At 42.6% G+C, this 22,574-nt stretch overlaps 2 protein-coding genes across 5 annotated transcripts in view; both read left to right on the top strand.

Moving 5' to 3' along the window:
- Nucleotides 7,909–13,593, top strand: SMCO1 (single-pass membrane protein with coiled-coil domains 1). Its single transcript, XM_021070156.1, has 3 exons — nucleotides 7,909–8,092; nucleotides 11,854–12,003; nucleotides 12,765–13,593. The coding sequence occupies exons 1-3, from the start codon at nucleotides 8,043–8,045 to the stop codon at nucleotides 13,207–13,209; spliced, it is 645 nt and encodes a 214-aa protein (XP_020925815.1). The 5' UTR covers nucleotides 7,909–8,042; the 3' UTR covers nucleotides 13,210–13,593.
- The window catches only part of RNF168 (ring finger protein 168), a 33,720-nt gene continuing 29,191 nt past the window's right edge, over nucleotides 18,046–22,574 (top strand). Inside the window, exons 1-2 of one of the 4 annotated variants that reach the window (XM_021070159.1) lie at nucleotides 18,046–18,310; nucleotides 18,633–18,973. In XM_021070159.1, coding sequence (XP_020925818.1) covers nucleotides 18,673–18,973 — 301 coding nt within the window. In that variant the 5' untranslated portion in view covers nucleotides 18,046–18,310; nucleotides 18,633–18,672. Of the gene's footprint in view, nucleotides 18,546–18,632; nucleotides 18,974–22,574 lie in introns of all 4 variants that reach the window. The other 3 variants (XM_021070157.1, XM_021070160.1, XM_021070158.1) reach the window with 3 other exon arrangements.

Below are 22,574 nucleotides of genomic sequence, written 5' to 3' on the forward strand. Positions count from 1 at the left end.
AAAAAAAAAAAAAAAAAAGAATGTGTCATTGTAGGCTCATCGTTTGTAGCAGATGTACCACTGTAGTGCAGGATTCTATCTTGGGGAAGTTTGAGTCCCTGTGAGAGCAGGAATATATAAAAACTCCCTGTACTTTCTTCTCTTTTGCCTGTGTACCTAAAACTGCTCTTAAAAATAAAGGTCAATACTTAGGGGGAAAAAAAAGTTTGGAAAGCAAATATGACAGGGGACAAGTAGGGCCGGGAAGGTGAGTCTGGCATTAGAGATGAGGAAATTCAAAAAATTAGGCAGACAACAGGCCAAATACCAGACAGGCAATCATAGATGGAATGATTAGCAGATACTGTTTAGGTCTGTGTAGACAAGAGGTGGTCACTGCAAGTCGAGGGAAGGGAACACATTTTGGGTCTGGATGAGCAGGCAGCGTCCTAGAGGAAGCAGAGCTAATGGGTGGAATTGCTGGGATCTGATCCCAGAGCAGAAGCATTTGCTTTTTGCCCTGTTCTAAACATTCTTCCAGGGGCTGGGCACTGGTCCCCTGAAGGCTTATTCTGAGTGAGCTGAAGACAGAGATACTAGGTCACATCAGAGTTTCCACCATTGTTTTCTTCCTTCTCTGTCTTATTTCCTTGTCAAGGTTCTGGCCACAGATCTACCCGTAAGGAAGCTAATGTAAGCTCCAGAGAAATGAAGGGCTTCAGAAGAAATTCCAGCAGAGAAGAATCTAATATATAAAGTCTCCTTCACCGAACTGCCAATTCCTTAAGGACAGAGCCCCAATTATAAAAGGCTTACTCAGGGAGTTCCCGTTGTGGCTCAGTGGTTAATGAATCCAACTAGGAACCATGAGGTTGCAGGTTCAATCCCTGGCCTTGCTCCGTGGGTTAAGGATCTGGCATTGCCCTGAGCTGTGGTGTAGGTTGCAGACGCGGCTTGGGTCCCGCGTTGCTGTGGCTCTGGCATAGGCTGGTGGCTACAGCTCCAATTGGACCCCAAGCCTGGGAACCTCCATATGCCATGGGAGCGGCCCAAGAAATAGCAAAAAGACAAAAAAAAAAAAAAAAAAGGCTTACTCAGTAGGGCAAAGTTGTTATTCATCCTAATAAAAACACTAGCGATGAAACAGGTCTAGGGGAAGTCCTTGGGGAGTTATACCATCTCAACTCTGTCCTTTTGCCTTTCCACTTCCAGGATCGACACTGGAATCTAGGCCCTCATCACCTCACATCCGAGTGTGACACCAGTCTCCTGAGGGACATCTCTGCCTCTAGTTTAAGTCCCATGCCGGGGCCAGCTCAGCGGGATGGGGCTGAAGAACGGGTGCTGTGGAACTTAAGGAAAAAGTTAACATAAAACAAGACACAGAGACATTTATCTTAAGTAAAGGTGGGAACCGGGGGACTCAAGGTCCTGCCTCAAGAAACCACACGCTTTTATTGTGCTCTTTAGATGAGATCACGTGAGGAGTGGCTATGGGTGGATGATACAGGGTTTGTTTACTATTATATAAGTTCTTTTACTATTTTAAAAGCCACTTAGCTGGTAAAAAGTTAAGCTCTTACTCTGACCTCTAGGCACATAACAGTTCTTAAGCTTAAGCCATTTACTGTTTTTCAAGCAGGAAGATGGGATAAAGTAAGGCAAGAAGATGGGATAAAGTAAAGAAGGACAAGATGGAGTTTTCAAAGAAACATGTCTTGCGACATCTCCCCTTTTTTGTTTTTGCGGGAAGACAAAAATAGTTCTTGCAACTTTTTTCATTTCTTCTTGAATTATTCACTTCTTACATCTATAGACAGAACACAGTCCAAGTTAAGTCTCAGAGTCCAAATTAAGTCTCACGTGGAACTCCTTGGGCTTCTGCTGTGCGTAGACTGACCAGCTTCCAGGGGTGGCCAGAGCAGGGCTTAGCACTCTGATGATGGCGAAGGGATTCTCTGGAACTTGACCATGAAGAGATTCTCAAGGTGCTGTACAGCCTCCCTGGTGTCCATGTCAGCAGCGGATGCAGCCTTCTTCACTCTGATGTGATGGATCCATGGGGCAATACCCGCAACCTTTATAGCAGTTGGGCTTGCTATGCGACCCTCAGTTTACAAATGTTAATAAATGGCCACAAAGAATGTATCAAAGCCCATATCCCTACGCTGACTGAGTTAAAAATCTGCCTTAATTCCCCCCCTTTGAGTTGGAGACTCTAACTGTGGGAAAAGGGGCGACGACTGCTCTAACTTCTTCCTGCTGAAAAGGGGCATCGTTAGGGAAAGCAGTTAGGTCTCCACTCATGGAATGGTCAAGTGGGCTTTGATACATTGCTTTGGATACCTCAAAGAAATATTTTCACCAGGAGGAGGAGGTCAGCTGGTTCCACAGGGCAGCTCCAAAAGCTGGAGCTAGATTGGACAGCTCATGAATCTACTGATGAAGATCTAGCAGGGAATTAGACACATTCTGTGAACAATCAGGAATACAACATTTAGATTTTATAATAGCAGAGGTAACTCATATGATTTTTCTGATTTCTCTGGCTGGTTATGAAACATTTGCATGCCTTGGTCGGCATGTAATTGAAAGCTACCTTATGTCCTTTTGAACAGTATGATTTATGGCATCACCTTACTTTTAAAGTTAACTTACTCAAATATATTCTAAACAGTCCCCACCATGTTCAAAATTCTCTTCTCGATGTCCACTTGCCATACACCTTGTATCACTTTCTGTATCCATATTAGTCTGTCCCTTATTTTCCAACCAGAGCAATCAGCTTAAGACAGACTATCTTTCTTTTGCCTTAATAAGATGCAATTCCATTCCTCATTCCTTATATATTGGAAAACACACACATTCTACTTTTCTAAGGCAACCACGGACTGTCCTTTATAATTTCTAAAAACATGTTTTTCTTATAGAGACCATCTCAGGGTGGCACTGATCATATTGATTAATCATTTTAAATACCTTTAGTTTCTGTTTAGTAACTGATGTTTCAGTGTCTCATTTGACTTCTGTTAAACCTAGGTAAGATAAGATATTTTACCTAATGTTGACAGCTGTAACAACATGTATGTAGTTACCTTCCACATTTTAAGAATTTGTATATGCAAAACCTTAGTCAAGGAAATGCAGAATAAAGGCATCTTTTAAATCTAGTCCATTAAAAGCAGGCATAAACCTTGATTAGGCTCCATTGGCATGTGCATTGAGGCTTTAACCCCTCACAAAATCTCTTTCTAAAAGAGGAGTTGGACTCTGAAACAATCAGAAAGGTATTGAGAAAAGAAAATGGGTTCCCAGTCACAACTCAAAGGTTGTGTAAAGAATTTTGTAACTGGCTTGCCAGAAATATAAATGTGGCAGATTCATAAGGGAGGGGCCCAGGATTGGAGAGGAGGACTGAAAATTGGCTCTGTATTCCTGCATTTAGAGTCACCCAGGGCTGAGTGGTGATAAGGACAGGAGCCATTATGGAAATGTTCCATCAGTCTTGATCCTGGGCCTGAGGGGTCAACCACAGAGACCTTCGTCTTCAGGGGGGATCCCTCTTCCAGTGATCTCTGAGTCTTGGGGCATTCCCATTTAAAGGGTCCCTCTTTTCCACAGAGGAAACAGGCTCTGGGCATAGGTCTGCCCTAGTCTTCTCACCTTGGAAACTCCCAGGTTGACTCCCTGTAGCACCATAACTAGAGCCTCAGACTTTTCTCAGTCTCTCCTCTTGTTCTCTATTCATTCTTCCTGGCCCCGATTATAACATACTTGAGTTGCTACTCTGAGGAGGTGCTTCAGGTCCTGATGAGGGCCAAAAGCCAATTTTTGGAGCTTTCTCCATATATCTGGCACCAATTGAGCTATGAATTTATCCTTAAGAATTATTTGGCCCTCCATTGTTTCTGGGTTCCTTTGTATGTTTTCTCAATGCCTTTCTGAGTCTTTCTAAGAAAGCTGATGGACTCTTTTTCCCCTAGTAAACCTTCAATAGTTTTTAATGGGCTTTACTCATGAGGCTTTTAATCCCTGTACTATACAAGTAATAAAATGATTTCTATGCCGGTTGTGAGAACACTCACTGCGATGGAAACCAAAGTAAAGAGAGCTAGGACCAAATTATTTGGAGTGAGAGGCTTTCCTTCTCTTAGTAGATTTTCAGCTTCTCGGGTTAGATGTTTGATCTGACCCCAAGTGGGAAGATGAGCCCTTATCATCCTCCTTCTGGGGTCTGGAGGCAAGGGATGCTTCACAGCCTTGCTTATGATATGGTTTGATTCTTCTTGATGGAATCCAAACAGGTTGTAATCCATGACCTGGTGAAATACAAGCATATCCCTACCCCACGTGATAAGTTTTCCTGGAGACCAGAAGTTTGTTAATGGATCCTGCCACCAAATCAAGGGCTGTTCAGCATGAGAAAAGTTAATCTTATTTTGTTCTGTATAAAAATGTCTCTCTGCAGCTGTTTTTTCACCAGAGACCAAATTTAAAAAATTTGAAGTGAGTAAGCTTTTGTTTAAAAGTATTTGTTGTGACTTAACTATTTCTGGGTCTCCCCCTTTTTGTTTTTGAAAAGCCTGTTTTACATATAAATTGGCTCGTTCCACAATAGCCTGTCCTTGGGGGTTGTAAGGGAGACCAGTAGAGTGAGTAATATGCCATGTATCTAGGAACATTTTAAGTTGAGAACTGATATAAGCTGGACCATTAGCAGTTTTAATTGCTTGTGGCAGGCCCATGACTGCAAAACAGGCATATAAATGATGAATAACATGTTTAGCAGATTCACTAGATTGCGGAGTAGCCCAAATAAATTTAGAGTAAGTGTCAATACATACATGAATAAATGACAATTTCCCAAAAGACGAATAATGAGTAACATCCATTTGCCAGAGAGCATTTGGGACAAATCCCCTAGGGTTAACTCCAGGCTTGGATTGAGAAGGATTGTTAATAATTTGACATGCAGGACATTAGCGACAGTCATCCTAGCTTTAGCCCATGTTATTCCAAATCTCTTTTTAAGGCCTTGAACATTTACATATGTTAAATCATGAAAATGTTGAGCTTCTTGTAACACAGGTGTCACCAAGCAGTCAATTTCTTTATTTCTTGCAACTAGGGGCCCAGGTAAGTTAGTGCTCTGATATGAGTAATATAAAATGGGTATCTTCTTTCCCTTACAACAGTTTGTAATTCTGTAAACAAGTCAAATAACAAGATAGGTAAATTTTGTTTAATGGTAGCAGTTTCAATCATTTTGGCAGCATGAACGAATCAGAAAGACTATTGATAGGCTCAGGATAATCCCTCAAGGCATGGATTACAGCAGTTAGTTCAGCCTGAAAGCCCAGGTGTTTCTATAATTTTAGATTGATTAGCCACATAGCCTTCCCTTTACTACTCCCATCAGTAAAGATCACAGGGGCTTCAATGATGGGTGAATCCTTCACCTTTTTTGGAAGACTCCATTGAGTTTGCTTTAAAAATTGTAAAATAGGGTTTTTTGGATAATGATTATCTATTGATCCTACATAATCTGCAAAGGCAATTTGCCAACCTATATGGTTTTGAAAAAAAATTTGGATTTCCTTAACAGTTAAACTAACAATTATATGATTCAAATCTTTTCCGGACATTTGTACACAATGAGTACGACCTTTTAGAATAAGTTGTGCCATCAAGTCCAGGTACGGAGACAAAGACTTCGTGACATTATTGGGAAGAAAAAGCCATTTGAGAATATTTTCTAATTGCATCAATATTCCCATGGGGGAATGAGGAGAAGGTATAATTACTAACTGAATGGGCTGTTTTAGATTGACCCGACTTAGTTGCGAGTTTTGTATTTTACTTTCAATCTTCTTTAGTTCCTCTTCCGCTTCTGCAGTTAGAAAGTGGGGGCTGTTTAATTTAGAATCTCCCCTAAATAAGGAGAAAAGGTTTGACAGTTCATATGTAGGAATCCCCAAACAAGGTCTGAGCCAATTAATGTCTCCTAAGAGTTTTTGTAAATCATTTAATGTAGAAATTTGATCTCTTCTCAATTCTACCTTTTGAAAGTAAAGAAGGACAAGATGGAGTTTCCAAAGAAACATGTCTTGCGACAACTTCACATATGTCCAAACTCCCTATCAGGCTATCTAGAACGACCCACTCTTTTAAAAAAATTTTCAATTGGAATTCCCGTGGTGGCGCAGTGGAAACGATTCTGACTAGGAACCATGAGACTTCGGGTTTGATCCCTGGCCTCTCAGTAGGTTGACGATATGGCATTGCCATGAGCTGTGGTGTAGGTCACAGACGTGGCTCGGATCTGGCGTTGCTGTGGCTGTGGCATAGGCCGGCGGCTACAGCTCCCATTCGACTCCTAGCCTGGGAACCTCCATATGCTGCAGCTGCAGCACTAAAAAAACAAACAAAAAAGACAAAAAATAAAAAGACAAAAATAAATTTTTTACAAATTAAAGTATAATTGATTTACAATGTTTTGCCAATTTCTGCTGCATAGCAAAGTGACCCAGTCATATATGTGTGTGTATATATATATATATATATATATATGCATTCTTTTTCTCATATTATCTCCCATCATGTTCCATCACAAGAGATTAAGTGTGGTTCCCTGTGCTGTACAGTAGGATACTCACTCTTTTATAATCCGTGTTTGTCTCCTTACTAGCATGTTTCTTAGGACAAGGATTTTGCCTTACTCAGTCTTACTCATCATTTTATTCCCAATACCTAGAATAGTGCTGACCATTCATTCATAGGTTTTGACTATTCAATTGGTATTTATGGTGTTCAGTAAGTATTAAATAAGTGAATAAATCATTTGATGAATGAATAAATCCACAACCTGACTCTTATCAGTTTAAATGTTGTTGTTTTTCTTTTTCTCATGTGAATCTTTTGCTTGAGAGCTACTCATTGTTCCCTGACCGCATCATGTAGCTTGCCCCTCTGTGATTTTACTCACACCGTTTCTGCAGTTTGTAATATGCTTCTCTCTCTTTTCTGATAAAGACCTCCATTTCCTTTATGGCCAAGACCAAATCCCACCTTCAAGGTGAATTTTGGTCCAATCATCCAAAGCTTCATTGACCAACTCTCTCATCTTCCATGATTTTTATGGTCTGTATCTATTCAGCACACATTTTATGTACATTTTCTTTTAAGTATCTATTCTAGTCTAAGTACTTTCCCAGTTACTATTTAAACCCTTTGAATTCAGGAATCCTGTTTTATGTCTGTTTTTATTTCCAATACCTAATCTAATACTACAAGTTTTTTTTTTGTTTTTTTTTTTTTTTTGGTCTTTCTGCCTTTTCTAGGGCCGCTCCCAAGGCATATGGAGGTTCCCAGGCTAGGGGTTGCATCAGAGCTATAGCCACTGACCTACGCCAGAGTCACAGCAACGCAGGATCTGAGCCGAGTCTGCAACCTACACCACAGTCACAGCAATCCCGGATCCTTAACCCACTGAGCAAGGGCAGGGATCAAACCCACAAACTCATGGGTTTTTTGTGTTTGCTTTTTGTTTTTTTTGCACTGATACATGTCATAAGAGACCTGGGACTTGATTTAGATTATAAAGGGAATAATTTAGATTGTAAGTGAATCTAATACCTAAATGAATACCTACAAGTGAATAATTAAGCTTTTAAAACTTGGGGGTAATATTTCCATCAAATTTAATCCTAGTCTATATATACATTTGTGTACCCATATATCCATTTACCAGAATATGCACAGAGCTGCAATTACATCTGGTTGTTGCCCTATGTTGATGTAACATGGATCATTTTTCAAAGGCAAATATTATAGTGCATCCCAGGACACCTGTGTTCACACGATCAGTTCTTTGAAACTATATTTGGATGTACAAGCTATTAAAAGCTTCTTGTACTGAGTGACCTTTCAGGCAGAATTTAGATTGAATACTCACACGGCTGCGGCCTGTTACTGAGTGGAAGACAACAGGAAGCCCTGGATTTGGAGCTCTATTGGGGGTTTTGTTTTATTTGTTTTGTTTCTTTTCATTTTGTCTTAAGAAGATGAACCGTGAAACCACAACCCTGATATCCTTAAAGGAGACAATGACAAGGTTGCTAAGGGCTACAGGGAGGGAGCAAGCATGGGTTTGCTTTTCTGGGAAGATGGGTAAGAGGAGAAGAAGGAAGAATAAAAGTAGGCAAAGAACAAGAGACGTGCTAATTAGAATTCTTTCTCTGTCAAAGTGTTTAAAATTTTCCAGGTTTTTAAAAAAATGTAAATAATAAAAGAAAATCTACTCTCAAGTGCTATAATTCTAATTCTGTTAATGCATGTGTTATATGCTAGGTTTACAAAAAATAAGTAAAATGTGGTTTCTGCCCTCAAGGAACTCACAGCCTTAGGGACAGCAAAAGTTCAAAAATACTTAAAAATTTAAGGTGACCAACCTTATAATGGTGATGTTCTTAAAGGGCTATGAGAACATGAAGAGAGAAATTAATTTTGCCTTTGACACTAGGAAAAAAGAACCCTTCAAAGAACCCTTCTGGGAGTTGTCATTGGGGTGCAGTGGACATGAATCCAGTTAGGAACCATGAGGCTTCAGGTTTGATCCCTGGCCTCGCTCAGTGGATCAAGGATCTGGCGTTGCCGTGAGCTGTGGTGTAGGCCGGCAGCTATAGCTCCGATTGGTGCCCTAGCATAGGAACCTCCATATGCCTCGGGTGTGGCCCTAAAAAGTAAAACAAACAAAACAAAATCTTCTGAAAGTGTAAGTAAGAGTTTGTAAGAAATAAAAATGTGGGTGGGTACTGGCCGAGGAAATAGTACATGAAAGCCACCGATGCTTGGAATCGCATACTGTATTTAGCAGCTGGATGTCTCACTTGAGGGGTGGTTAAACTGTGTGAGAGGACCAACAAAAGATGGGGGCAAAAGGTAAAGAGGTTTATGTTTCCTGCTGAGGAGATCTGTCCTGGCACTAGCACTATCAATGGGCAAATCAGGGCTGCATAAAAGATATATAATATTTGAGTTATGAGATCAGAATTGTGCCTTAGAAGACTATCTCTGGAGGACAGATTGGAGGTGAAAAGAAATCCAGTTAGATTACTGTAATCCTGGTGATTCATTGTTTTAGTAGAGATGAAGAGGAGGGCATAGGTTAGAGACACATTGATGAAGAGCAAGAAAAAAAAATGATGAGTTATTCTGAGATTTCTAGTTCAAGGAATTGGGTAGATGGTGATGCTATGAGCTGAGCTGGAGAAGTGTAGTAGACACACAGATGTGCAGACATTTAGGATTTATTTGGAATGATCTGGAATGCCTTTTGGTGAGAGGATTCTGAACTGTTCCAATTGTAAACTTTTATACTGATTGGCAAAGTAGAGTTTATCTCTAGAGTTCCAGCTGGAGATGACTTGGAAGCAATATGTTTTTAAGGTCTAAACGTTAATACAAAGTGTTTGCCAGATAAATAGTTTTGATTTATATATAGAGAGATTGCTGGCATATTAGGTCATACAAGCCAGTTCTCCTCCAAAAATGCACAGTTCATGCGGAGCCTTATCTGTATGTAAATAGAATCTGAGGCAGTGAGAAAATTCCATTGCCAAAATCTCAGAAGATGGGGCAGGAGAGGACTGGTACTTAGTAGATTCAGCTTAAGACAGTTGAGTTTGACAGCACCATCCAGGTGGAGAAGTGTAAAACATAGTTGAGTATAAAGGTCTGGCGCTTAGGTCTGAAGCTAAATTAGTCTTGGGAGAAAGTGAAGACCAAGAGAAGGTGGTCAACGATAGAACCCTAGGGAACCACAACAGTGTTCAGGTCACTAGGGACATAGAGACTCAGGGAAGTTCCTTTAAGAAAGACAATGTGGGGAGTTCCTGTTGTGGTGCAGTGGTTAATGAATCCGACTAGGAACCATGAGGTTGCAGGTTCAATCCCTGGCCTTGCTCCGTGGGTTAAGGATCTGGCGTTGCCATGAGCTGTGGTGTAGGTCGCAGACGCAGCTGGGATCCCTCATTGCTGTGGCTCTGGTGTAGGCCGGCGGCTACAGCTCTGATTTGATCCCTAGCCTGGGAACCTCCATATGCCGTGGGAACAGCCCTAGAAAAGGCAAAAAGACAAAAAGAAAAAAAAAAAAAGAAGAAAAAGACAATGGCTTCAGACGAGTGAGTTGTTCCCATTCTTTGTGGTTTATTTTTTCATTTTTTTGTCTTTTGTCTATTTAGGGCCCGCACCCTCAGCATACGGAAATTGCCAGGCTAGAGGTCTAATCAGAGCTGTGGCCACGTGCCTACACCACAGCCACAGAAACGTGGGCTCCAAGGCACGTCTGTGACCTACACCACAGCTCACGGTAATACCGGATCCTTAACCCACTGAGTGAAGCCAGGGATAGAACCCACACCCTCATGGATCCTGGTTGGGTTTGTTAACCGCTGAGCCAAGATGGAACTCCAGTTCTCTGTGGTTTAGTCACATAATTCTGGTGCCACAGCATCCTCTGATGATCAGGGCTGTTCAAAGTTACTCAGACCCCTCCTTGGGTTATACTGCTTATAACCCAATTCACGAACATCAGAGATATCAATGATAAGAGACATGTTTTATTACTTCTTTGTACAACCTCTGCTGTTGGGGGACAGGCATAGAGATGCCCAAGAAACAGCCCCTGGAATTTCCCTTGTGGCACAGCAGGTTAAGGATCTGGCTTTTTCGCTGCAGAGTGGCTCAGGTCGCTGCTGTGGTGTAGGTTCAATCCCTGGCCCCAGAAATTCCATATGTTGTGGGCGTGTCCCCCCCTCAAAGAAATAGTCTCTGATCCCCTCCATCCAAGAGCTTACAATTCATGAAAAGCTAACTCTAAAAATAAAGCAGTGGATGGGAAACAACAAGTAATAGAAACAATCCCTGTGAGAGAGACAGAGGCTGGAAGGAGCTCTCCAGGTAGAAAGGCTGCAAGATTCAAGAAGGAGCAGAATTTGAGTTTATCTTTGATGAATAGGACTTGGACAGCCAGAATAATGTAGAGGAGTTCCTGCTGTGGCCCAACAGGTTAAGAATACAACCGTAGTGTCTCAATCGCTGCAGAGGTGTGGGTTCCATCCCTGGCCTGGTGCAGTGGGGTTAAAGGATCTGGTGTTGCCACAGCTGCCACATAAGTCTCAGCAGTGGCTTGGATTCAATCCCTGGCCCCCATTCCCCCCCACCCCCAAAAAAGAATAATGTAGAGAAAGCCACCTTGATAAATATTGGTCTCAGAACCAGTTAGCTATAAGCTGTTAGGCCTCAGTCTTTTTGGAACTCAATTTATCCGCAAAATAGTAAAAGTGACTTCACTTCTTATGGTTGCAATAAGAATCAAATTAATTCTTGTACAAAACGCTTTCTAAAATATAAACTGCAATGGAGTTCCCATCATGGCTCAGCAGGTTAAGAACCTGACTAGTATCTGTGAGGATGCAGGTTATATCCCTGGCCCTGCTCAGTGGGGTAAGAATCTGGCATTGCTGTGGCTATGGTGTAGGCTGGCAACTGCAGCTTCAATTCAACCCCTAGCCTAGGAACTTCCATATGTCATAGGTGTGGCCCTAAAAAGAAGAAAAAGGTATAAAGTGTGATACAGAGATAAGACAGGGCAGATATTGAGGTAATTAGACAATTCACATGTTTGGCAGTGTATGGAATGCAAGAACTAGGATGGATGACTAGGGAGAATGGCGAATGGGAACATGTGTTCATAACCTTAAAATTTCAATAGCTACCCAAATTTGGTAGTGCTTTTATTATCCCCTTACCTTAAAGCAAAACCTTAGTTTCGTGCCTTGACCTAAATTAACTCTTGATTTGTTTACACTATAGAGTAGACCACAAACTTCAAGCTTTAGAAGCACAGTTTAAAGAACTGGACTTTACCAAGGATAACCTGGCACAGAAATTTGAACATCATAGCAAGACTTTGGCAAACCAAGTAGCTCAAGATGAACTATGGACAGCAGTTCTGTCACTCAAGTGAGTATCCAATCAGAAATCAGTGAAAGAAACAAAGAAAAAGAAAGAAAAGAAAGCAGTAGATTTTGTGGTTCTGTGAGAGCCTGCAGTGGTCATTCTAAAATTGGATTTCTTGGAGGAGTTCCCGTCGTGGCTCATCTGGGAAGGGGCCTTAGTTTCTACAGAATTCAAAGACATACATCAATTACTACTATTTGCGTGTGTGTGTGTGTGTGTGTGTGTGCGCGCGCGCACTTTTTAGTGCTGCAACTCCCATGGCATGTGGAGGTTCCTGGGCTACGGGTTGAATCGGAGCTGTAGTTGCCAGCCTACACCATAGCTTGTGGCAAAGCCAGATCCCCAACCCACTGAGCAAGGCCAGGGATCAAACCCACAACCTCACAGTTTCCAGTCAGATTCATTTCCACTGTGCCACGATGGGAACTCCTTCAAATTGTTGTGTATCCCTTGAGGAGGAGCTAAGACTCTTAATGCTGAACTATTGTTTCTTGATAGCTTTCCCTGTTCTTGCATTCCCTCACTTCCCTTAAGATCATTGATTACTGAGACCTGTTCAAGAGCAAGCTTTGTGGCCAGGCTTAGACCCACAAGATGGCTTCTCTTACGTCAAGAGAGCCATGCCTGGTTCTATTTTTCTGGGGACCTGCTACCCCATTGGCTTGCAGTTCTCCTAGTAGTTTAGATACTTCCTTGAATTATCCTAACAAAATTCATTTTACGTTGGTACATAGAGCTTAAGATGCTCTCCACATTTTTTGTAGGTTCACCCCAATGGAATTGAATATTTTATACAGCTATGTCATTGAAGTCCTCATTTGCTTGCACACCCGTGTACTTGAGGAGCTGCCAGACCTGGTGAGAGGTCTTCCCACCTTAACCTCCATCCTTAGACGAAAAGTCAAGAACAAGCGCATTAGAGTTGTGTGGGAGTCTGTCCTGGCGGAGTGTGGGCTGCAAGAAGGAGACATCACAGCACTTTGTACCTTCTTTGTAGCACATGGTAACAAGGCAGAACACTATATTGCTAAAGTAAGGCAGATGTATATAAGGGATGTCAATTTTTTGATCACTAACATGGTAAAGAACCAAGCTCTGCAGGATGGTTTGCTGAAGGCTGTTCAGGTCATTGAGAAGGGGAAAGCAGTGAGGGCTCCCGAAGAGCAGAAGTCATCCCTCAAAGAGTTGATGCCAACTGTCAAAAGCTAATCTGTTACCCTAGACCCAGAGATTCCACTTCAAGTTTTTGCTCTTGCAAATGGGAAAAAAAAAAAATATATATATATATATATATACACACACACACACACAATTTAGTACAGGCTTATTTTTACAGCAAAAGTGAGGGGAGTATTAAATTGTGATATACTGATGCAATGGATACTTTCTGTGGAGTAATATAAGAGAATGAAGAAGTTCTTCATGTAATTGTATAGTAGTATGGAGTTATCACCAAGATGTGTTGTTTGAAAATATTTATTTCCAATGTATATTTTTAAAATGGAAAAAAGGCAAAAACAAATATACAGGTTAATATATCTATAAATGTCATAAACTTTTTCTGGAGAAATACATTAAAAAGTGATAACAGAATTCCTATTGTGGTTCAGTGGGTTAAGAACCCAACTAGTATCCATGAGGATGTGGGGTTTGATCCCTGGCCTCGATCAGCAGCTTAAGGATCCGTCATTGCCGCAAGCTGTGGCATAGGTCCCAGATGTGGCTTGGATCTAGCATTGCTGTGGCTGTGGCATATGCCAGCAGCTGCAGCTCCTATTGACCCCTGGCCCAGGAACTTCCATATGCCTTTGGCCCTAAAAAGACAAAAAAAAAGGGAGGTCCCATCATGGCACAGTGGAAACGTATCTGACTAGGAACCATGAGGTTGCGGTTCGATCCCTGGCCTTGCTCAGTGAGTAAAGGATCCGGCATTGCCCTGAGCTGTGGTGTAGGTCGCAGAATCCAGACGTGGCTCGGATCCTGCATTGCTGTGGCTGTGGCGGAGGCCAGCGGCTACAGTTCTGATTCAACCCCTAGCCTGGGAACCTCCATATGCCGCCGGTGCAGGCCTAAAAGACAAAAAACAAAAAACAAGTGATAACATTGTTTAACTTAGAAAACTGAGAGGCTAGGGGCTCAAAGTTAGGAGGAAGTGTTTTCTTTCTTTTTTTTTTTTTTTTTTTTTTTTTTTTGCTTTTTTAGGGCCACACTCCCACGGCATATGGAGGTTCCCAGGTTAGGGGTCAAATCAGAGCTGTGGCAGCCAGCCTATACCACAGCCACAGCAACGCAGGATCCAAGCCACATCTACAACCTCCACCACAGCTCACGGCAACGCCAGATCCTTAACCCACTGAACAAGGCCAACGATCGAACCCGCGACCTCATGGCTCTTAGTCCATTCGTTTCTACAGCGCCACGACGGGAACTCCAGCAGGAAGTCTTTTCATTGTCAATCCATTTTGTGGTTTTTGAATTTTGAACCATGTGAATGTATTATGTATTAAAAGATAAAGAAGCAAAAAAAAAAAAAAACCTAACATTTTGCATGTTGGTGTACATTTTCTCTCTAGTATATAGTACTACAGTTACTTCAACTAGAAAGGGAACTCACACTGACCATTTGTTTACATTTTTTGAATACCAAATGCCACATGCAGTAGGCGCTGTGAAGAAAAGAAACATTTTAAGTGTGGACCCTGCCCTACAGGTAAAGCATTATTTGGGACGTACACATTCAGGAAAACCAGAATGAGTAGCTCTTTGTAGAGATGTTGGGTAGAGAAGAATGAGAAGTAATACGAGATGATGTGTTACCTTGGTTCCTCCAGAAAATAGGTTGCTTGCCAGATACAAGTACTCAGTCTTGTCCTTTTCTAGACACACTGTTTAGAGAAACCATGCCTTGCAAGTGTTACTGAACCAAATTTGGGTCTGCTCATCATGCAGCAAAGCCAATCTACGGGCACAGGGTTATGGTGAAGGAAAGTGCAGCATTTACTGCAGGGCACCAAGCAAAGAGAATGGTCAGCTCATTCTTGGAAACACCAGAACTCTCCATGGCTTTCAGGGAAGGGTTTTATAGGCAATATTTGGTGTGGGAGTTGTAGCTCATGACCTTTCTTCTGATTGGTCAGTGGGGAGCTTACAGGGTGGTGTCTGGGGAGTCTTAATCATCGGACTTTCTGGTTCTAACCTGCATAGGTTCTTGTGATCAGCATGTAATCCCCATTCTTCACGGGGTGGGGGGGAGTGGTGCTTAGTTTCAGATTATTATGTATATTACATGCGGAGGAGCTAGGACTGCTTGGTCATTGAGTACTATTTAAACCATCACTACTTTTTGACTGCTTTCCCTTTGTTTTTGCATTCTCTCATGTCCCTCACTAGTAACTGCTTTGGTCTGCTCTTGGAACTCAGGGAAGACCTAGGAAACAAAAGCCTTTTTTTCCCTACAACTGAGAAATGGGACAAAATGGAGCTTTTGTTCCTGGGAGGGGCCTGGAGGGTCCTTCTTGGTTTCAACCCCTCCTTTGCTTTGATACTCCTCAGTCCTGTTGGGATAAGAAATGAAGCACAGTTTTGGATTGAGAGGTTAGTCACAGGGAACTTTAGGGTGTGTGTGTGAGGGGGCTTATTTTCAATAGAAAGGAAAGAGAATTCTCTACTGTGCTCACTCTACTGTTTCCAACTGGCCAAAATTTGCTCTTTGGGGAGTGACACCCCACCCCCAACACTTTCAGGATGCATCATCCGAGCCCTCATAGCAGCCACTGGGAAGCCAGTGCCTGCACTGTTCAGTGCCATGTATCACAGTAGTCCAGAAATGGAAGGAGGAGCTAGAGATTCCAGAAATGCAACTGGTTAGTCCCAGTCAGAAGAAGGTACTGTGGGTCCAGAAAGTAAATAAGACCAGGGAAATCTGAGCAATGGATGAAATGTACCTATTAAACAAGACACAGGTACAAGAAAAATAGAAATCTAAATGCAAGTGTTAGACAATAAGATTATAATAAAAAACACAATCACTAGGCAATATATGATTGAATTCAGAAGAGGGATATTATTGTGTGATGGAGAAATACCTTCTGGAGGAAGTACACTGAACTGATCCTTGAGGTAGGCAAAATCACAAAGCAACTTATTTAGGATAAATTGAGATTTCAAGCAATGGCCTGAAAGCACAAGATTTGCACAAGACAGTAAATGAATCACAACTGAATGTTTGAAAGAATAATGGGAGATTCCAAGGGAAAGGCATGTTGGCTCCATACTAGGGAGCCTGGAATCCCAGGCTAAGGATTGATACCATGGACAACTGGATGATAACTAGCTTTATGAAACACATTAAAAACAAAACAAAAGCTCCCAAAACACTTTACAAAAGACCCACACCTCCTAGTTTTGGCTTCATCTGGAAAACACTTACCTTCCCAGCCTGAATAACCTTAGCAAACCCCAAAGACCTTAAAGACTTTTCAGGCAGTGACTTTCTTTTCTCTTCCTCCACAGCCTCTGTCTCTAACTGTAGGAGAAAATATCCCTATAAAAAGGTAGAAAGGAGGAGTTCCCCTTGTGGCACAGTGGTTAACGAATCCGACTAGGAACCATGAGGTTGCGGGTTCGGTCCCTGGCCTTGCCCAGTGGGTTGGGGATTCGGCGTTGCCATGAGCTGTGGTGTAGGTCACAGAGGAGGCTTGGATCCCGCGTTGCTGTGGCTCTGGCGTAGGCCAGTGGCTGCGGCTCCGATTCGACCCCTGGCCTGGGAGCCTCCATGTGCCGCGGGAGCGGCCCAAGAAATAGCAAAAAGACAAAAAAAAAAGGTAGAAAGGAGAGACACCCCCCCCCCCCCCGTCATGATGACTAAGCAAAGTCCAGCCACCTGCCCCTAACCACCCCTCCCTCACGCATCTGCTGCAGTAAGCTTGCTTCCGCATCTACTACCTTGCCTGACCTCACTCTGGTCCGCCAAGCAGGAGCTCAGAAGAGGTAGCCCATAAAAACTTTGTGAAAGACTTCTTCCGGGCTCAGACTCTGGAGAGCAATCTCCTCTGAGCCTGCCGGCATAATAAACGTGAATTCTCCAACTTTCCCAGTGCTCACTTGGTTTCTCCCTGGGTAAAAGAGCTGAAACACTGCAGCCACAGGGCTGTCGCTAGAGCTGATACGCTGCAGCGCAGGGCTGTTGAGCAGCTGCCTTAACAAAACCAAGTGGGAAAACATTTCAAAATGCATAAAGTTAAAATATTTTCCTTTTGACTTCTTTTGTAATTTTGATTGGTCTAGACTGAAATTAAACAATAAAGCAGTGCCTTATAATTGATGCACATGTTGGCTAAGCCCCAGGATCCTGCCAGTCCTACAGTTTGTTTCCCAAGTACCTGTTAAATTGTAGCAAGTTTGCAGATTCTTTGACCACAGCCTTTCTCAGAAATCATCCTAGAGATGCTTTTACAAGAACTCTGGAAAGCGACCTAAGAGGCTTCCTTACAAATGAAAAGAAACAAGGGTAGTTTGAGGAGTACTAAGGGAAGAATTTAAAAATTATTGTCAAGCTTTTTTGGGGGGGGCGCACCCACTGCACAGAAGAGTGACAGGACCACGGATCGAATCCAAGCCACAGGTAAGAACTATGCAGCAGCTTCAGCAATCTGGGATCCCCAACCCACTGCACAGGGCCAAGGATCAAACTAGCCTCCGCGGCAAACCGGACCCTTAAAGCACTGCGCCACAGCGGGAACTCCATCGGCTTTTAATTTGCCTTTAAGTTTCACTTTTTCTGACAAGAGACCAACCTTGCGACATACCCTGATTTCTGCAGCCTCTGGGAGCAGAAATCAAGAGGGAAATACTAAAGTGCAGTCAATGTGACGACGCAGGGTCTGCGAAGAAAGGACTGCAACACACCGAGAAGACCAGCTCTGGGGGGGCGGGGCGCGGGGCTCGGGTCGGGCAGCGCGCGCAGACTCGGAAGTCCCGCCCCAATGTTAGCCCTCTCTACCTTTGGTTGGTTCTCTAGGTGGGAGGGGCTGTTTTGGCGGGCAGTCGTGACGTCACTAGCCCTTGTCGGGTTGCTACAGCACCGCGCCAAGGTTAGGCTTTTGGGTAGATGGAAGAGAGGGAGGGGCGGGCTCAGAGCGCCCGGAAGGGCTCGCGCGCGGCCCCCGACAATGGTAAAACGGAAGTCCTACTCCTTCGGAGCTCCTCGTCCGGGCGGAAGAAGCGTTCTTCCTCTAGCGGTGGCTGCGTAGCTGCGCGCCTCTGCGGTCTGCGGCTTGGCTTCCGGGAGCTACGGGAGCATCCTCACCTGGTAAGAGAAAGGAGGGGAACTTGGCGCGTGCCTCCTGCGGGGGCCAGAGAGCCCACCATCCGCCCTGCCGCAACGGCTGTTAATGCTGGGAGCAGTCAAGGTTCATTTGTTTTCATTTCGGACGTTTGTCTTAACATGGACAAACACACTTCCTTCCACGGTCGTACTGTTTACCTGACCCTCAGAACACTTTTTTGCTTTAAAGACATTTGATGTTCCCAGTCTCTGAATTCTGGTAGGCTACTGGGCATAAAATTTAAACACAAAACTTAATTCGCTTTCTCCGAACTTGGGCTGTAGATGAGGATTCTTTCTCTTTCAGGTGTTGATGTTGATTGAATATGCCTTTTTAGCATATTAAAATGGCTGTACCCAAGGACGCCATCCCTTCATTGTCGGAATGCCAGTGCCAGATCTGTGTGGAAATTCTATTTGAGCCTGTGACACTCCCTTGTAACCACACGCTGTGTAAACCATGCTTCCAGTCGACTGTCGAAAAAGCAAATTTGTGCTGCCCCTTCTGTCGCCGCCGAGTCTCTTCGTGGACTCGACACCGCACCCGAACAAATTCTCTTGTCAACATGGAACTGTGGAAGATAATTCAGAAACACTATCCAAAAGAATGCAAGCTTAGAGCCTCTGGGCAAGAATCAGAGGAAATTGGTGAGTAAAAATCCAGCTTGTTCATTGTCTAAAAACCAAAATCTTTTAAAAAGCGAATCATCACTAGTCTTTTTTTTTTTTTTCAAGGATAAAAAAAGAAAATCTGGGTTAGTATTTGTCCAAATTTTTCACATCTTTGAGTTTAATGGGCCCTAAAATGTTGGTTAAGGTCACAATGGCAAGATTTGGTTCATTGTTTTAAGGCATAGGCTTAGTTTGGTCGGTGTTTGTTGGGTTAAAAATGAAAAGAAAACCAAAAAAAAAAAAAAGAAACAAAAGAATTACCTACTAGGGTCTTAAATTGTGTCGAAAGTTATATAAATAGTCACAGATGAGCAACAGTCAGTATGGCAGCAGCAGAAGTAAGGAAACTGCTGGATTCCTGTGTTAATATTTTTTTTATTTTCAGTTACTTTTCTCTAACTTTCTTGCCTATACATCTCCATTCATTTAGTTCTTAAGCTTTCAACAAGCCTAAAATAGCTTTCTGTGGCCAGTTTCCTCTAGTTCAGTCATTTTTATTCAAAGCCCTCCACAGTGTGGACTTAACAACTCTTCATTTTGCCCCCAGACTTTAGCGGCTTGACCACTTATGTGGTCATTAAGCCCTGCAGTGTTTCTTCTCCAGGCTTAAATGTGATGTGGATGCTCTGGTGTACTTGCTTTTTTTGGGAATTCTTTTTATTATGGTAAAATTTGCCATTTTAACCATTTTTAAGTGTACAATTCAGTGTCATTAATTACTTTCACAGTGTTTGGAAACTGTCACCACTGTTGCCAAAACTTTCATCACACCAGACAACTTCTTTAACCATTAAGCATCCCATTCTCCTTACTCCATCCCACTCCTGCTTTTCGGAGTTTCTAATCTCTGTGAATTTGCTTGTTCTAGATAATTTATGTAAGTGTATTCATACAGCGAATGATCTGTTGTGTCTGTTTTCTTTCACTTAGCATAATGTTTCATGCCGCCTTCTTTTTCTTTCTTTCTTTCTTTCTTTCTTTCTTTCTTTCTTTCTCTTTTCCTTTTCTTTTCTTTTCCTTTTCTTTTTTTTAAAGGGCCAAACCTGTGGTATATGGAAGTTCCCAAGCTATGGGTTGAATCAGAGCTGCAGCCGCCTGCCTGTGCCACAGCCACAGCCGGAGCAATGCTGGATCCAAACTGCATCTGCAACCTACTCCACAGCTTGTGGCAACATCAGCTCCTTTAACCCACTGAGTGAGGCCAAGGATCGAACCTGAATCCTCATAGATACTACTCGAGTTGTTAACCCACTGAGCTGCAACGGGAAGTCTACCGCGTTCTATCTTTATCAGTACTCCATCCCTTTTTATGGCTGAATAATATTCTACTCTATGGATATATTGTATTTTGTTCCTTCATCCATTGTTGGACATTTGGGTAGTTTCCACCTTTTGGCTATTTCAATAGTACTGATATGAATATTCATGTGCAAGTGTTTGAATGTGTTTTCATTTCTTTTGTGTACATATCTAGGAGTGGAATTGCTGGATCATATGGTAATTCTATGTTTAGCTTTGTGAGGAACTGCCTGGCTAGTGTTTACCATTAAAATTGCCATTGTTTTCACGAGTGCCTTTAGACTTGGGCTAATCCATATTCTGTTCATTGTGAAGTCAGTGTCTTTGAGGGAAATCTTTGGAGCTCTCAGTTCTTACTGCCTGCCTTTTTTCCCTGGGCAAAACATCTGAGCCACTGCTCTCTAGCTGGAAGCAGAGACTACAGCTTATTTCTCTTTGTTGGAACAGGTCAGTGCATAGGCATGCTAGTTCTGGTCTCCTTGACTCTTCTAGAACTTTTTTTGCCCTATGAGTGGGCTGTAATGAGGGCAGTGGGGTCCCAGTTTCTTCTTGCTGTGCCTGAGTGGGAAGGGAATGGAGGAGGGAGCCCATGGTCAGCTCCACTCAGCTCTGCAACAAGGACTGAGCTGGAAGCCTTAAGAAGTGCTGATAGTCTGCCCTCCTGGAGGGATGCTATCTGGGAGCTGGGGAGACTAGGAGCCTTGTCTTGGCCACACCCACTTGGAGTGGAGCTTGCCTCTTGTTGAGTTTGGTAGGGGGAGAGCAGGTTGTGGCTGAAGTGCTGCAAATTTTTACTTTTCTTACTGAGCTTTAGTAGTTTTGGGGTGGGAGGGAAGTATTTCTTCTTTTGCTCTATGCTCATAGGACAGCTTCCAAGGGCCTTTAATTCAACCAGTTTTTAATACTTTCTCCGGTTATGCCTGTATTGTTGAAAAAACAGGTGTGTGAGCTCTCCTTACTCTGCCGTTCTGGAAGTTGATCCTCTTCACTTTGCTTTTCATGTAGATTTTATTGAAGTATAACATACATGTAAAAATGTGCACATCATAACAGTGAATTTTCAAAGTGAACATGTCTATGTAACCAGCACATACTGATTACTGTGTTGTATTGATAGTAAATAGTGAAAAATTTTGTGTTCTCTTTGGCTATTATGAAGAGTGCCATTGTGAACATTTTTATACTTGTATTTTGGTGAACATATGTCTACATTTCTGTTGGATATAGGGTGGAATTTGCGGGTCATAGAATGTAGATAAAGAGTTAAATCCTTTTCTGTGCTAATGAGAATATGTCCTTTGATTAAATCTCTAGCTTTGTTCCTTCCCAAACCTAATGAGGGTAAGACTATCAATGAGGTTACTAAGTAGCATTGCTTCTGGTAAATATTATCCTGATTGAAAATTGCCCCACTGGAGTTCCCTTCGTGGCCCGACATGGCTCAGCAGAAAAGAATCTGACAAGCATCCATAAGGATGCAGGTTCGATCCCTGGCCTTGCTCAGCTGGTTAAGGATCCTGCATTGCTGTGAGCTGTGGTGTAGGTCACAGATGTGGCTTGGATCTGGCGTGGCTGTGGCTGTGGCGTAGGCCAGCAGCTACAGCTCCAATTCGACCCATAGCCTGGGAATCTCCATACGCTGCAGGCATGGCCTTAAAAGACCAAAAAAAGAAAAAGAAAATTGCCCCTCAATTGGGAGGAATGATAGTACTGATTGGGATACTGTGCTTTGTGCTTCTCTTGAGTGTAGTGACTGTGGTAACTGGGAACGTTCCTTGTGGGGAACCTGTGCCTGTATTGCTGCTACAAAAGATTTTGGCTTCTGTGGAGCAAGGGTTACCTGGCTTTCTTGCTTTCATGCTGTTAGATTGATGCCAAATGTGGCCTTATGGTCCTTTTCTGGGTTTGAATGTTTAGTAGAGCCTATGACCATCCCTTGGTGGGTGTTACAGGTACAGTAAGCCTCAGGAGATACTGTCAAGCTGCATCAAAATGGTTTTACTAATTGATGTTGCTACCAGTAGTGTATGAGAGTTGTAGTTGCATCACATCCTTGCCAACACTTGGTTTTTCCTTTTCTTTCTTTCTTTTTTAAAGAAACTTTGGTAGAATACTTTTTTCAGCATTTTATTATGAAAAGGTTTTAATATATGGAAAAGTTGAAAGAATTTTATGGTGAAATCTCACATACCCATAATCAGATGCGACAGTTAACTGTTTGTTGTCGTATGTCTTTTCATCTATCCACCCATCAATCTTTTTTCCATTTCCCCTTAAA

This window comes from Sus scrofa, chromosome 13 (assembly GCF_000003025.6).
Source record: "Sus scrofa isolate TJ Tabasco breed Duroc chromosome 13, Sscrofa11.1, whole genome shotgun sequence".
Classification (NCBI taxonomy): Eukaryota; Metazoa; Chordata; class Mammalia; order Artiodactyla; family Suidae; genus Sus; species Sus scrofa.